Here is a 15,883-nt window from a genome sequence, read left to right on the forward strand (position 1 = left end):
CTCTCTCTCTCCAGGTCCATCACCGAGGAATCAAAAATCAAGATTTATTTTACCTAATATCAAATGCTAGTTACATGCAAATAGAGCACCTTTTAGAAATATCAAATACCGTTGCATAAATCGTAAATACATGAATATAACGTACTAAAAAAAATCTTTTATTCCTAATGGAATAAGGAACAAAGTAACTCTTCCGCCCATTACCACTAACTACCCCCCAAGAAATTATAAGGTCCTCATGGTGGACAAATAACGTGATCTACCATTCCACTAAAAGACTTCTACCTGTTTGAAATTGTTGAGTTAAAAAAAATTTAAAACAAAAACTGATTACTGACTCGGCAATTTTAAACAAGTGGAAGTGTTTTAGTAGAATGGTAGATAAATGATGTGGTCCACCAAAAGACTATATGATTCCCCCATGGCAGCGCCATCTTATGGCCAGGGTGGTCCCAAGACCACCCTGACCTGAAAAAAAAAATTATATATAATAATTTAAAATTTTATATTTATTTACCTCTAAAAAAAATTTGGAACCACCTAAATTTTTTTTATGCCAATAAAATTAAATTTTGGTCCATAATTTAAGCAACTTAACAATATATTAGTGTCTTTCAAGCAAAAAGGAAAAACTAAAAAAAAAATTGAACTAAAATCTGGAATATATATATATATATATATATATATATATATATATATATATATATATAATAAAACTACTTCAGGCTAGGCAGTGTGCTTAGTCGAAGAAATCAAGTCACTGGCCAATACAACACAATTTACAATACATATATTACTTCTCATTTTTAATTATTTTTTCTTGTTTATTCTTAACCACATACATCATCTGTCTTCTCGATTTTTACACTTCATACTTTTAAATTTTATCATATCTTCATCTACACTTTTACATCTACGTTTTTCCTTTCTCCTTGTTCGTAACTTCTGTATCTACTACCAATACCAGTGTGGCAATGCCTCTTCTCAAGTTTTGAGTCTTAAATTTTTCAATACAATTTTTTTTTTAGCTATACAGGTACCTTTGTTCATTTCTTTTCTTTTCATTTTTTTTTCTTTTTGAGGTTTTTTGGTTTACAAAATGCAAATTTGTTTTGTTTTTAAGAAAAAAAAAATTAAGTACAAACTTCATGTCGGCCGAATCTTGAATTTCGGTCGGTATTTACCAAAACACCCGAAATAGACCAGAATGACCCGAAAGTTTTTCCGAAGTGGAATAAGGTGGGTTACTGTTTCGATTTGTTCACTGGAACAGTATTTTCCAACCATTACAGTCGGAATGGAATGGAATTAATAATATTGAATCAAACATAATTACCTAAAGGGTAAAAAGAAATAAGATTGTGTAATTTATGCTTCCTAAAGAACACACTGAACAAAATTCCTAGAGCTGCCACTCCGCCCCACCCCCACCCCCACCCCCCAATGACTTCATAGGTTTATGGATTTAGTCAATTAAACTCCATGATTCATAGGTTATGTTTGATATATATGGTTTTGGGTACTTTTGAAATTTAGAAAACTACATGACCATGTTATTAGTTTCTTTCTTCTTTTTCTTTTTTTTTTTTTTTTTTAAGACAGTAAATCTTTTATATTAAAATGAGGTTGTGCTTATAAAGTGTAAAGCAAAAATAAGCCGAGGCAATAATTCACGCATTAGTAAAAGCTGATAAGAACTTGGTACTATATTGTGAATAGCAACTAGCAAGTATCACGTTTTGACAAGTGACTGCATGAGGACCCAAAAAATTTGTTCGATAGTGAGATATATGCCTTAAAATTTTGAAAGAGCTTACAAATGAAATAAATTCATAATGGCTCACATGGGATGAGAGTACTTGTTGGGGCCACCTCCTTGGACTTATCTTGCCAATTGCCTGGCCTAGCTATATTAAAAAACTGTGGATATCTCGAAAGGATAACAACAAAAATTTCGTACAAGATTTTTACTTTTGAGAGATAGGCTATGGAGTATGGCCAATGGAGTTCTCTGAAAAAAATTCCAAGACTCATAGTAAATTGAATTCATTGCTTCATGGAATCCTCCAATGATTTTTTTTTAATCATTAGCTTACAAATCTATATTATTTTTTTCCTCTACATAATTAGTTTAGGCATTTCATTCACCCAACATTCCCATACATGAATGACATTCTAGTTTTTTTTTTTTTTTTTAATATGATGACATTCTAATCTATATATATATAAGACCGAAACTCTACTAGCTCTACAATTTTCCATGTCAGCATTTTTAATATTATTAATTAGACTATAATCATTAAGAAGACTCAGGTTAGGATCCAAAAAACTATCCCTCAAAACCCTAGCAAACCTATCCCTCTCTCAAGTTTAAAAAATCACGTTATAACTCATTTCTTCCCACCTAAAAACCCTAGCAAACCTATCCCTCTCTCACGGACCATTCTTGCAAACTTTCTCTCTCCAAACGTAGGAAAAACGCTAGGTAGCATCACCCAATTATGGCTTCAAGATTTACCACACATCATACACAAGGTAAGTATTTTGCAATCCATCTTTTGCTTATCAGATCCTTGAAAGAAAAAAAGAACAGAAAATGTATTTGCTAGGTTTTCGTTTGTAATCTAATTCAACTAATCGAGATTAATAAAGTTATATTTCTTGGCTAATGTGCCTTCCCCTCACATAGCCCGCAGACTAGGATGATAGAGAATACATTGACGACCCTAATGATGTCAAACCAGAGGTATCATACACTGTTTTTAACCCAATATTGAAACATTGATGTTTAATTTTTAACTACATAAGTCACGCACCCATGATCTATCTTGTTGTTGTAGGAATACGATTCAATTCCTGCTGAAATTCCTGATCGAAAGGCCAAAGAGGTATGTTGATTGCTCATATATGACAAGATATGAATTGTATGTTTGCTATCTCATGAAGTGGGGATTAGCACAGAACATAATGTCTAGAAGGATGGTAATTTGTTGATATGTAGTTGCAAATGAGGGTAATGATTTTCTACATGTCTTTCTTTTTTTCCTGATGATAGCCTAATAACTGGGATGATGAAGAAGATGGAGTATGAAAGAAAAAAAGAAAAGAAAATATATTTGCTAGGTTTTCGTTTGTGATCAAATTCAACTAATCGAGATTAATAAAGTTATATTTCTTGGCTGTATTTGCTAGGTAGTGATCTTATTTCGTTATATATTTGCTAAGTAGTGATCTTATTTTGTTACAATAAAGTTATATATTTCGTTTGTGATCTAATTCAAAAATTGCAGTTTAGGGTTCATGAATTAGATCACTACCATCGAGATTAATAAAGATATATTTTTTGGCTGTATTTGCTAGGTTTTCAACAAGAAGTTTAACTTGGCATTTTGAACCTATGGCTGAAATTTATGTTGTTCTTTGGAAGTTCAAATTTGAAATCTTTTCTTATTTCATTGTGGTTTTTCATTGAGTAATTTCTTTCTCTCTTACTCCTCTTGATGAGTTTCTCCTTTTCACTAAAATTTTATTAGGTTTGGTATTTGACTAGAAGAGGGTTTTTTAGCATGAAGCACCTATTTCATTCTATTTGTCCTCACCACAAGGAAAGCATTAAGGTAAGACACATAATCTAGTTTAATGTTTGAATGAAAATTACCATATCATACAAAGTACAAGACATAATTTTTTAAAGGATGAGACTCACGTATATATATGACTATTGGGATTCAATATAAAAAATAATGGAATTAGGTATTATAATTTTGATATTATTCCATTTTTTGAATTGTCTATATTATTATTACTACAAAAAGTCATATTGCTACTCAAATTTGAAACTTGGCGTGTCTTTCTCATATCATGGTTTATTTATTCATTGTTGGATTTTCTTTTTTTTAGTCAATAGTCTTTCCGTGCATCGCATGGGTTAGCGACTAGTTGATAAGTATGTTTGAGGTCTTTTTTTTCACTCTTAGGCCACATGGCATAATCTCATTAGTCAACTTATACCATCTCAAGTATGATTTTTTTTTAAATGATAGGTTTTGGGCCAAAGCTCATTTGAAGCCCAACATTCATCCAACTACATCAATGGGGCTTTTTTTCCCCAAGATTCTTCATTTAAATGAGCCAGGTTATTGGCCAAAATTCCATTCAATTCATGAATCAGGCTCACTGCCCATATTTTTTACATCACAAGATGGGCTTATAGTTTATATTATTTTCTGCTTTACAAATTGGGCTCATTTTTTTATTGTTACATGGATGATTGGACTTATGGTTCATTTGTCTCCTCAATGAATGAAGGCTCATGGCCCATATTATTTCTCTCATCCCCTCATGTCCTTTTTTTTTTTTTTTTTTGTCATATCTTCATCTATCACATAAAACTACCTGTTGTCCATACTCAAATACACTAAAAAAAGAAATTTTAAAACCACTCATTTTCCTTCATTCACTTCACTTCCCTCGAAACCCCTTCAAGCAAAGAAAAGTGTTTATGTGGGAAAAGCGCGCTCCACTTTGGCTAGTGATTGACAATAGAAACTAACCAGTTTACTCTTGTGCATCACTGGTAGTCATTACCTTTCTCTTTATCACACTCAAATTTACTCTCATTTTATAAAAAATTTATGCTAACAGATTACTATCTCTACTGTTGGATTCATATGTTTTATTACTGCTGGACTTATATATCGTGTTATTGTTAATTTGTTATTCTATTTCATTTTATTTTTTATAATTATTGTTACTATATTGTTGAACACAAGTTACTTTAATGTTGTTTTACTGATATTAGCAAAAAAAAAAATATGTTGTTTTACTGATGGATCTACGCTATGTTGTTATCTGCTTTACCATTGGATATAAATCAAAATACCTTTGTCTGCATGCCCTTGAAGTTTCGGCTTTAATTCCTTTTTGGGCTTAAAAATGCAATGATAAGTGATAAACTTGGTCTTCTTTGTGTTGGTATTGAATTCCAAACTTGACTCTAAAAACAATCTCAAATCTAACAAGACCAGCCTCTAATGACTGACAAATATGGCCATGTACAACAAAGCATAGTACTTAGTACAAGGTCCTTGAGTACAACAAATGTTCTAACCACAGATGATAAGAAATAAGGTAAGAGCATTTTGAAAGGAGGTGAAGCTTAAAAGTAGATTCTTATCTTAAAATAGTGAGAAAAGTTTAAGGAATTTGACATGGATCCCCCTCTGCCTAACCTTAGAAAATACTGCTAAGTTGTTTTCAAAAAAATAAAAAAGTAATACTGCTAAGTTTTTCCAATGAATAATCATGGTGAAGGAACATAATTATTGAAACTTTGTCTGAAATATGTCTTCGTGGGGTCCTCTTTGTAAAGTGTATTCCCACATGCAAATATGGTCAAATTAGAACATGTAAAGCATCTTACCCAGAAAAGAAATAGACATGTTGCACACTCAAGCCTGAAGAAAGAAGAGCATTGCTAGGATACAATTTTTTTCACAACTCATTGATTATATATACATGAATCACAGTAGGCACAAGCAATTTTGAAAAACTTTGGTGATCCTAGACTTACATTGAAGCAAGAGTGAATCAAGGAAGGGCCTTGAGACCTTCAGTGTACAAAGTAACAAAAGCATCCATCTCAGGTTTAGGTAGGGCTAAGCCAACCTCAATGCCACCCTCCAAATCTCTACTCTCAGTCAATGAAATGGCTCTGGTAGAGTCAATTGAAATCTCCTCAATCTTTTTGGGTCTCCCCCACCCAAAATCAGTCTCATAAAGATCCAACTTTGGAGACCCAGAAACCATAACATGGAGCTCAGATCCATACATCACCTCCCAATCTGAAATCCACTTCTCTGCCCCTCCAAAAAATGATTTGTCTAACCTCTTAACAGTGTTTCCAAACACTTCAGCTGCAACTATAATTCCATCTTCTTCTAGTAACTCATTCATCTTTGCCATTCCCCTGCCAAACCCAATGCAATTTCCAAAATATGTTGTGGGCACTGGATATTCCAAACGAGTAAGACCTCCAGCATTAAAGCCAAAATAAATTGGTTCCTCACCAACACATTTCTCATTCACACCCACTTGGGTTTTAAGCAAACAAACCCATACAAATGCACAAGTTAATACACTTGGTGATAAATGTATTGGTTGTGACTTATTTTTCCTTCTGCATTGAGCTAATATCCATTGCTTGATCCTCTCCATATCACTCAAACTCATCACAAAAGTGGCTCTAACCATGTTGGACAAATCTACATTGGTTTGAGTACCAACAGCAACAATTTCTTGTGAAGAGTTTCTGTTCCACCAATCCTTCAAGAAAATAGCCTCAAGCCCACACGTGTCAATGATGACTGACCTATCATAACAAGGTAGAGACTTGATGGGAGAAGAGTAATCTCCAAGAGGACCAAGACTATAATACCAAGCCCAAGTCTTCATGAAATTGTTAAAAGTCCTTCCATCACAAGCAACATTGTGGTGTGTGAGTCCAATACAGATTCCAGCATTTGGGAAAAGAGTAACTTGAACAGCAAGCAAAGGAAGTAATTGTTTTTCACCTGAGAAACATGTTAGCAAATTTGGCACAAGTTGGTAGAATTCATTGGCATCTCTTGGATGATTACCTGAAATATGGTTGAAATCCCCATTTGACTCAGCAAGTGTGAGCTGAACCTTGTCACCTTCTGTGTAAACAAGCTCAGGCTTGCCAGGTTTTGGTGGTGACTTGAGGTTTCCAGCAAAAGGGTAGTACTGTCGGAGGGTCAAAGAGAGTGAGTGCTTGAGGTTAGGGAAGGCAGTGGATGTGAAATAAGAAGTTGAGTAGGGATATTCATAGAAGTACAAAGTTTGGCCAGGAGAGAAGAAAAGCCATGGTATGTCAAAGAAGGTTAGAGGAAGAGAGGTTTGTGGAGCTGAATTAGGTGGGGGAGAGAGATAGCAATTATCAAGAACCTTGACTGTGATGGACTTAGCCATGAGATAGAGATGGGAAATGAAATTGATGCTAGATAGCATGTGAAATGAAACATTCAAGTATATATGCCCAAGTCAAAATTCCAATTTCATCTTGTTTCAACAAAGACTTGGGAAAATATATAGGTTATAAGAACAAGAATTTTACAAATTTATCATGCCCAAAGGTGCAAAGTTGTGGAAGTTAGCATGGAAATGAAGAGACAGAGAAAAGAAACTGTTCTTATATAAGCACAATGCAATTATTAATCGTACATTTATTGTCTTTTATGATCAATCAACCAACAGGATATTGAGCTTTTATTGAGCTTTTATTGAGCTGATAAAGATATGTCGGGGTTGGGGCCTTGGGGGTTTGACTTTCAAACAGAAGTGCGGATTAGGAGAAATTATATAGTGGACCATGCCCCTAGTCCTCTAGTAAACTATGTCACTTGTCTACTATTTCACTAAAAGACTCTCACTTGTTTAAAATTACTGAGTCAATAATCAGTTTCTATTTTTTTTAAAATTTCTAACTTAGCAATTTTAAATAGATGAAAGTATTTTAGTGGAATGGTGGACTATATCACTTGTCCATCATGATAACCTTATAATTTCTTACGGAGTAGGCTATACCAAACTTATACAACTACCATTCAAATAATCCTAGATTCCATTAGTGGCGCTTTAAATTATGGGAAAAGGTAATTGATACCTAAGGATATTGTATTAGAAAATATTTTAAAAAATAATATAGGTAAATTACCGTTCTTATCTTTTACACTATATTTTAATTTGATCTATAATATTTTAGTTTATGTCATTATCTTTTGAATGAAAATTTTAGACTTAGCAAATGGCCAAAATGAAAAATTAGTTTATTGTCACATCAACAGAAACTAATTTTTTATTTTGGTCATTTGTCATGTTAGCAATTTTCATCCAAGAGATAATAATAGGGACTAAATTAACACGACACTAAAAGTTAAAGACTAAAGTGACACAATTGAAAATTTTGGAACTAAATTAAAATGTGGTGTAAATGATAAGAATTAAATACGCAGTTTACCCAAAAACTTTTATATAAAATTTTTTAAATTTTTTCATGAATTTTTATATTTTCATAATAGTATCTAAAATTCTTAAAAGAGTTCATTAACGAATACCCTAAGAGTTCCCGTTCTCAAAAACCCTTAAATTAGTCTAACTATAACTATAGAATACTCAATATGACGTATTAAAGTTTACGCTAACGAGCTCCAACGGAATCTTTGACATATAAAATTGATGCCAACTACCTAGGTTGAAAATCTTAAAAACAATTAAACTTTTATTTTGATATGATTTTTTTTTTTTTTTGGAGAAACAAACAAACACAGACAAGGGAGGGAGAAAGGGATTATAACATAATAGCATACCACAACTCCACTCAAAAGCCATTATTTTGATGTGATTGAAAACAATGAAACTAATGTCTTGGAAGTGTGATAACATTGGGAGATAATTAAACTATGCTTTTTGTATGAAGTATTTTATTTCCTTTTGTTTTTGCTAAAATGTACATAATGATTCTACTGTGAGGGAATCTTCAAATCTACTAGAAGTGTGCATCCTAATTCCTAATGAGTTTAATTTTACGTGGACTTTAATAAAAATCAATCTTAATATGTTTTGTCCTTACATAAAAAAAAGTTATTGTGACCAATCTAAATATAGCTCTACATTTTTCCTAAAAAAATTAATATAGCTCTATTTTTTTTTTCCTTTTTGTATTTTTTATGTTTACAATAGTAGAAATGATGAAATGAGAAATTCAAACACGAGCTCTCTTAATTAAGGAAAATTAACTATGTCATTAAGCTACAAAACTCTTGACATCTAAATAGCACTCCAAATATCACAATAAAGTGATGTGATGGTAGAAATAGGGCCAAAATGGGCATTTGTCCCTTTCGCCCAAAAAATGTAACAAAATACTCATGTTTGGAAACTATCTAACAAAATGCCCCTGTTTTGAATCTAGATTTTTAGAAAATCGAGTTTCAATGAAAAATTCGATTTGATAAAAATTGAGTAATGTGAGAAATTTTACATGAAACTCGAGTTCCTTCAATGGAACACGAGTTCATGGAACTCAAGTTCCATATTTATTTATCTTTTTTAAGTTTGATTTCATATAACTCGATTTTCTAAAAATTGAGTTTTTCATTGAAACTCAATTTTTTAAAAATCGAGTTTAAAACAGAGGCATTTTGCTAGATAGTTTCAGAATAGAGACATTTTGCTAGAAAATTTTAGTGAAAGGGGCAAATACCCATTTTGGCCGTAAAAATATAGATGCCATGTGTTTGTTAGGAGAGTGCAAACAAATGAGTTCAATAGTGGTGTCATCTACGACAAGATATTTAACCTTAGTACTCGATCAAGCAACAATAGTTTGCTTCTTGCTTCACTAAGAAATCAATATATTATCTTAATAGAAGCAGTTCCTACTAGCGGAACGACAAATTGAGTGGGGTCTTCCGCGTATACACCTCAATTGTCATTTTTTTCATCACCATTTTATTTAGGGTACCTTACAACTGCAATCTATTGCCTTTGTTGATCAGCTAAAAGGCATACGACTTAGAGGAAACCCTCCAAGTACAAATCATTTTCAACGAAATGAAAAAAAATAAAAGCACAATAAGTAATTAACCATGGTGAAAACAAATTACTAAAGAGGCTATTTATATCTATTTATTCTTATAGATTTTTTTTTTTTTTTTGGCCCATGCCCATTGCTATAGATTATTTATTCTTGGCCATGCCCATGCCCATTATTTAATTATTCTTATAGATTATTTATATCTATTTATTTCAGAGTCACTTAACATGGCTCTTGAGGCCCTATGTCATTCTTTGGAGAGTCTACTCATCTCAGCTTGGACATGACCACACAACTAGTTAATTCGATGCAGTCCGAATCTCACTTGGATGCTTCAAACATGGTTCACCTCTTTGCCTTGCCTTAAACATGCTCTCCATATATTATGGAACTCTCAACAACTGTACGTGCTCTCACGCATGGCTGACTAAAGGCTGCTTAATGCATTTGGGGCCTAAGATGAAAACTAACATTAAGGACTTTTATATATAACTAGTAAGTTATCTGTGTGATACACAAATAATACTATAATATTTTATGTAAGATGGTTTTGGAGAATATTGTATATGCATTATAGTATGATTGTTATAGAACTTTATTAGTAATGAGTTCATCATAAAAAAACAACAATTATAAATTGCACACACATATTCATTATAATTATTCGATTGAAGTAATGAGAAGAAAAAAAAAACACAACAACAACGGGAAAACCTTTGGAGGAATATTATAAAATAAAAGTTAATGTAGAATGTGTCTTTCTCTTTCTTTTTAATTCTAAAACAAAATATACATCCTAAATACCCACAATCAATCAAATCATTTACAAAACTCACAAATCTAAAACGTCCGAAAAGATAAAGATAAATCATTCTAAAGTCCACACTCTAAATACTAATAACTATCTTAAATATTTATAATTCACTTAATAATATAAAATTTACAAAAGAAAAAAATTCTCAGTACTTTATTTCTGGAAAGTAAAGTACCATACAAAAAAAAAAAAAAATCAATCAATAATCCACACTCTAAATACTAATTACAATCTTAAATATTTATAATCCACTTAATAATATAAATTTTACCAAAAAAAGTGAAAAAAAAATTTACCTAGTACTTGATTTCTTGAAAATAAAGTACCATATAAAAAAACAAATAAAAAATAAAGATAAATCACTTCACAATCTACATTCTAAATACTAATTACTATCTTAAATATTTATAATCCACTTAATAATATAAAATTTACAAAAGAAAAAAAGTGAAAAAAAAAATTAACCAGTACTTGATTTTTTCAAAGTAGAGTACCATACAAAAAGAAAAATAAATAAATAAATCACTCCATAGTCTTGAAAGTAAAGTACTATACGAAAAGGAAAAAAAATAAAGATAAATCACTCCAAAATTCACACTCTAAATACTAATTACTACCTTAAATATTTACAATCTACTTAATAAAATAAAATTTACAAAAAAAAAGTGAAATTGATTTCTTAAAATTAAAGTACCATACAAAAAAAAAGATAAAGATAAATCACTCCACAGTCCACGCTCTAAATACTAATAACTATCTTAAATATTTATAATTCACTTAATAGTATAAAAATTACAAAAAAAAAAATTCCAGTACTTTATTTCTCGAAGGTAAAGTACCATACAAAAAAAAAGAATAAAGAAAAATCACTCTATAGTCCACACTATAAATACTAATTACTATCTTAAATATTTATAATCCAAATAATAAAATAAAATTAACAAAAGAAAAAAAAAGTGAAAAAAAAAATTTACCCAGTACTTAATTTCTTAAAAGTAAAGTAGCATACAAAAAGAAAAAGAAATGAAAATAAATCACTCCATAATCTACATTCTAAATACTAATTACTATCTTAAATATTTATAATCACTTTAATAATATACACCTATTAACATGGTAGATTAATAGTGATAAGTAAAAGAATGATATTAATAGTGGACCTAAGTGAGAATTAGTAAAAGTTTGCTTACTTAATTATTGTGAAAAATGTTATGAACTTTTTTATTGTGTATTGCTCGCTTTTTTATTTTTTGAGAAGTGTCACATTCACAATATTTTTCACAACAAATCCTAGGTGTTAGAGCAACCACATCAGTTCTTTCATTTTACACATTCATTTTTACACTAAAAACCTACTTTTTCTATTTTACACATCTACTTTTACAAAACACCCACATCAGTTCACATATTCTACACATCTTTTAATTAAATAATCAATTTCCTCACATTTTTTATCATTTCCCTAACTACCCAGATATATATACGCGTCTCTTTCTCTCTCTACCCATTTCTGTTTGTTACTCTCTCTCTCTATACTCTCCCTTTCCCCAGAAAAATTCACCCTCTCCCCTGAGCTCTCAATCAACTCTCCCTCTCCCTGAAAAACTCTCCCTCTCCCCTGAGCTCTCGATCAACTCTCCCTCTCCCTTGAAAAACTCTCCCTCTCCCCCGAGCTCTCGATCAACTCTCCCTCTCTCTTGAAAAACTCTCCCTCTCGATAAACTCTCCCTATCTCGTATCCGCTCCGATCCACGAGCTCCAATCCAAGCTCTGATCCACGAGCTCCGATCCATGATCCACGAGCTTCAATCCACAATCCACGAGCCACGAGCTCCGATCCACGATTCACGAGCTACGATCCGAGCTCCGATCCACGAACTCCGTTCCAATCAAGTACCGATCTGTGTTTGTGTATCTCTTTTTTTTTTTGAGCAAGTGTATCTCTGTGTTGTGTTGATTTGTCTATGTGGATGTGTTTGTGTGTGGGTGTGTTTGTGTGTATCTGAGGAAAAAGAAGAAGATGAGCAGTTAACTGTTTGTTGAGCACGAAGAAGAGAGAAAAAAAAACGAGCGAACAGAAATTAATAAAATAATGTATAAACGAGCTATAGTACCCGTGTATATTTACACGGGTACTGAGCTCGTGTATGGATGTTCACATTTTTGCCCATTTATACACCCACTGATGTGAGTGTTTTTTTGCATAAAATGTGTAAAAGTTGTACTTTCTTTTATTTTATAAGACTTTACCTGATCTGGTGTGGATGCTCTTAAGTTGTTACTGATTCTAATTTGAATCTACTACTAGAATTATTTTTTTGCCATCCATAATGGCCTGTAACAACTTACTACTTAAGATTTTTTATAAAAATGTTGTGGATGTAGCATTTTTCTCTCCTTTTTTTTTCTTGTCTTTCATTTGATAAAAAAAAAATTAGCAAATATCGGGCTTAATTAATAACCAAAAGACAAAAAAAAAAAAACAAAAACAAAATGTATTGGTTAAAATTTTGGGGCTTTTTTTCTACTTGGGAACTTAGGGGACCACATCAACTATGTCTATTGTAGGGCCGGCATTGTGGTTGACTTCAATGACTGTCCAAATTTTTCGTCTAGAAAGTTGTTTTTAATTCACTCTTAATTGGACTTGGATCAGATGCAATTACTAGAGTAATGCACTCATTTCAGCTACACCCTCTTCACTCACAATAAATTTTTACTACTTTTACTTTTTTGCCTTTAGGTTTTTTTTTTACAATTTTCACTTTTTTATTTAATGGTTGAGAATCAATTCTCAATTTCAACCATCTAAAACTATTGCATTAGGCACAATACCCTAAGTATTGCACCTAATCTCTGCTCTCTCAATCTTAATTCCCAATTCAACCCATTTCACTCTAACAAACATTACCACAAAACACGCATAAACCAATAAGCTAAATCACTTTCATTTTGACATCCTCATACATGCAAAAATAGATTAACTTCATCGAGATTGTTAGGATAACGGCACCATATAGTTTCTAAAATTCTATCAATTCATTTTGGAGTGATTGGGTTTGATTTTGTCACATCGTCAATAATTTAAATACATATTAAATGTTAACGACCTAACAAATCTAATCCACTCATTTTACAATAGATGGACCACAATACTTAAAGAATTTCATATAGTTACTCTAAAAATTCTAGACCATTTTGATATGTAAAAACAACCCACGTAAATGAAGTCCTTCCAAAACAAAATTGTTAAAAATAGAAGGCTAGGAAATTAAACAACCACAACCTTTCATTCCAAAAAAAGCTCAACCCTCTCCCTATATATGCCTCTCAACCCAACTCATTGAACAGGCTGCGAATTCCAAAGGCATCAATCGGTGAAAACTCTTCAAATCTGTATCTGAGTTTCTTGCCGATCACGCTTCACTACAATGGAGATGAAGAAGATCGCTTATGCTGTGCTCTTCGCCGCTGCCTCGCTTAGTGCAGTGTTGGCTGATCACCATCATCATAAGAGCTCACCAGCTCCTGCACCTGCACAGGCTGCACCTGCACCTGGACCAAGCAGTGGAGCCTCAGCTGGCTTGCCTGTTGTTGGTTCTTTGGTTGGTGCTTCTCTTGTGTCATTTGTGGCCTACTACTTGCACTAGATTTATATATTTATGAAAGAGAGAAAATGGGAAATTGAAGAAAGAGGGAGCTTCAAGAAGAAGAATATTTTACAAGATTAATGAGAATATATTACTAATTTGTTGGTCTTTTCTCTTTAGATTTCCTTTTAACTTTTCTTTCTTAGAGTTCTTATATATTTCTTTTATGCACGTACTATATATGAATGACTTGATACTATGGAAAAGCATTCTAATAGGTTATAAAATCTTGGATTATGCATGACTTCTTCTAATTTATTTTTTGTACAAGTTGTGCATACTTTTTAAATGTTGTTAAAAATCATAGAATTTCAGAAAATTCCTTACTCAACATTTGAATGCATTCCTCATATGAAAAGTAACTCCTAAAATTTTATTCATCCATTGTAAAATGAGTATATTAGATTTTATCATGTTAGTTAAGGTTTTAGGAATTTTATAGCCTATTTGAAGATCTTAATCCAATTAAATTATCCAATTTATAGATTTTTTTTTTTTTTAAATCGTGTTTAATTTATTGTTGGGGATAACGATTAGGGAAGACTCTAGTTGAGTAATTAATATAACATTACATAACATTTTAATTGAATACTCATATGAACAGTAAATCACAAAATTGTATTCAACCATTGTAAAAATCAGTATACTGGATTTTACCATGTTGATTACGGGTTTTAGGAATTTTATAGCCTTCTTGAGGATCTTAATCTAAATTATCAAATTTATAGATTATTTTAGGGACACTCCAAAACATAATATATAGGAACATCATTTAATGCAAAAGCCTAAACCTGTTTGTTTGGAGCTAACTATGTTATATGGGTCATGTTAACAATGCCCTTTGGGAAATTATTAATAAACTATTTTAGGAAAATTTTAACACTACTTTTATGGAAATATATAAAAAAAAAATTGTCAAAAAAATTAATTGTTTTTTTCTTTTCCCATAAAAATTTTATAAATTAATGCCTTTAAAATATCCATTAACTTTTTCCATGTTATATTAACTATCCACACTTGTCTTTAGCATATATTTAATGTGAGACTTTACTCACATGTGTGTGCACAGCATTTATCCTACTTCTAAACCTGTTTGTTATCCTCTTTGTTGGATAAGTGGCTGGCTAGCATAGAGTTGACAAAGACAGCCTCAGAACAAGCATTTGGTCTGGGGAAGAATTTGATGAGGACCCATGCTAATAGGCTGCAAAACACTTCATTCTATTCAGCCTTAAAAGTGCAAGAACACAAAACATATGAGTCATATGACACTTCCCTGGGAAATGCCCCAATTATCACATAACGACTATTTTTATTATTTTCTTAAGTTGTGATCTTGAAGTTGGAACAACCATTACGAATGAATTTAACAATTGGAACAAAGAAACTTCAGCACAAAATCAACTGTCCAAGTAACAAATGGAAAAAGATTCTCTCCTAGTGACCAAGAAACTTTTGATTCAGTGTTATCACAGAAAAGCTTGGGTTCCCTCCTCCCTCGTTGTAAGCAATCAAAAAAAAAATGAGTAATTAATTTGTTACTTTTTTAAATGTTATTTTTAAAATTACAGGATTTTATTTATTTTATTCCTAAATTAGAGGTTTAAACTTTAAAGTATAATTTTCCACACAAAAAATTAAAAAAAAAAAAAAAATAGTCGTGGATCGCCACCATCGCAGGCAGTTGCCTAGAACTCGGCTTCAAAATAGTCGAGTTACTTAAGTAACTCGATTATTTAGAGATCGATTATCGAAGCAGGGACACGCTCCTATATAGTTTCGAAACAAGGGCATAATGCCAAA

The 15,883-nt window shown here is 31.8% G+C and overlaps 2 protein-coding genes across 3 annotated transcripts; one reads left to right on the plus strand and one right to left on the minus strand.

Moving 5' to 3' along the window:
• Positions 1-5,399: 5,399 nt before the first annotated feature.
• Positions 5,400-7,184, minus strand: LOC142615531 (anthocyanin 5-aromatic acyltransferase-like). 2 transcript variants are annotated; one of them, XM_075788267.1, is made up of 2 exons: positions 6,639-7,184; positions 5,400-6,572 (listed from the first exon to the last, which is right to left on the minus strand). In XM_075788267.1, the coding sequence occupies exons 1-2, from the start codon at positions 7,027-7,029 to the stop codon at positions 5,590-5,592; spliced, it is 1,374 nt and encodes a 457-aa protein (XP_075644382.1). In that variant the 5' UTR covers positions 7,030-7,184; the 3' UTR covers positions 5,400-5,589. The 2 variants fall into 2 exon arrangements, with proteins under 2 accessions (XP_075644382.1, XP_075644381.1); XM_075788266.1 differs by having other exon boundaries at positions 5,400-7,178.
• Positions 7,185-13,861: 6,677 nt separating this feature from the next.
• LOC142615504 (arabinogalactan protein 23-like) lies at positions 13,862-14,080 on the plus strand. The gene has a single exon (XM_075788241.1). It carries the CDS (start codon positions 13,862-13,864, stop codon positions 14,078-14,080), a length of 219 nt encoding a protein of 72 aa, XP_075644356.1.
• Positions 14,081-15,883: the final 1,803 nt, after the last annotated feature.

Source organism: Castanea sativa, chromosome 11, assembly GCF_040712315.1.
Source record: "Castanea sativa cultivar Marrone di Chiusa Pesio chromosome 11, ASM4071231v1".
Classification (NCBI taxonomy): domain Eukaryota; kingdom Viridiplantae; phylum Streptophyta; class Magnoliopsida; order Fagales; family Fagaceae; genus Castanea; species Castanea sativa.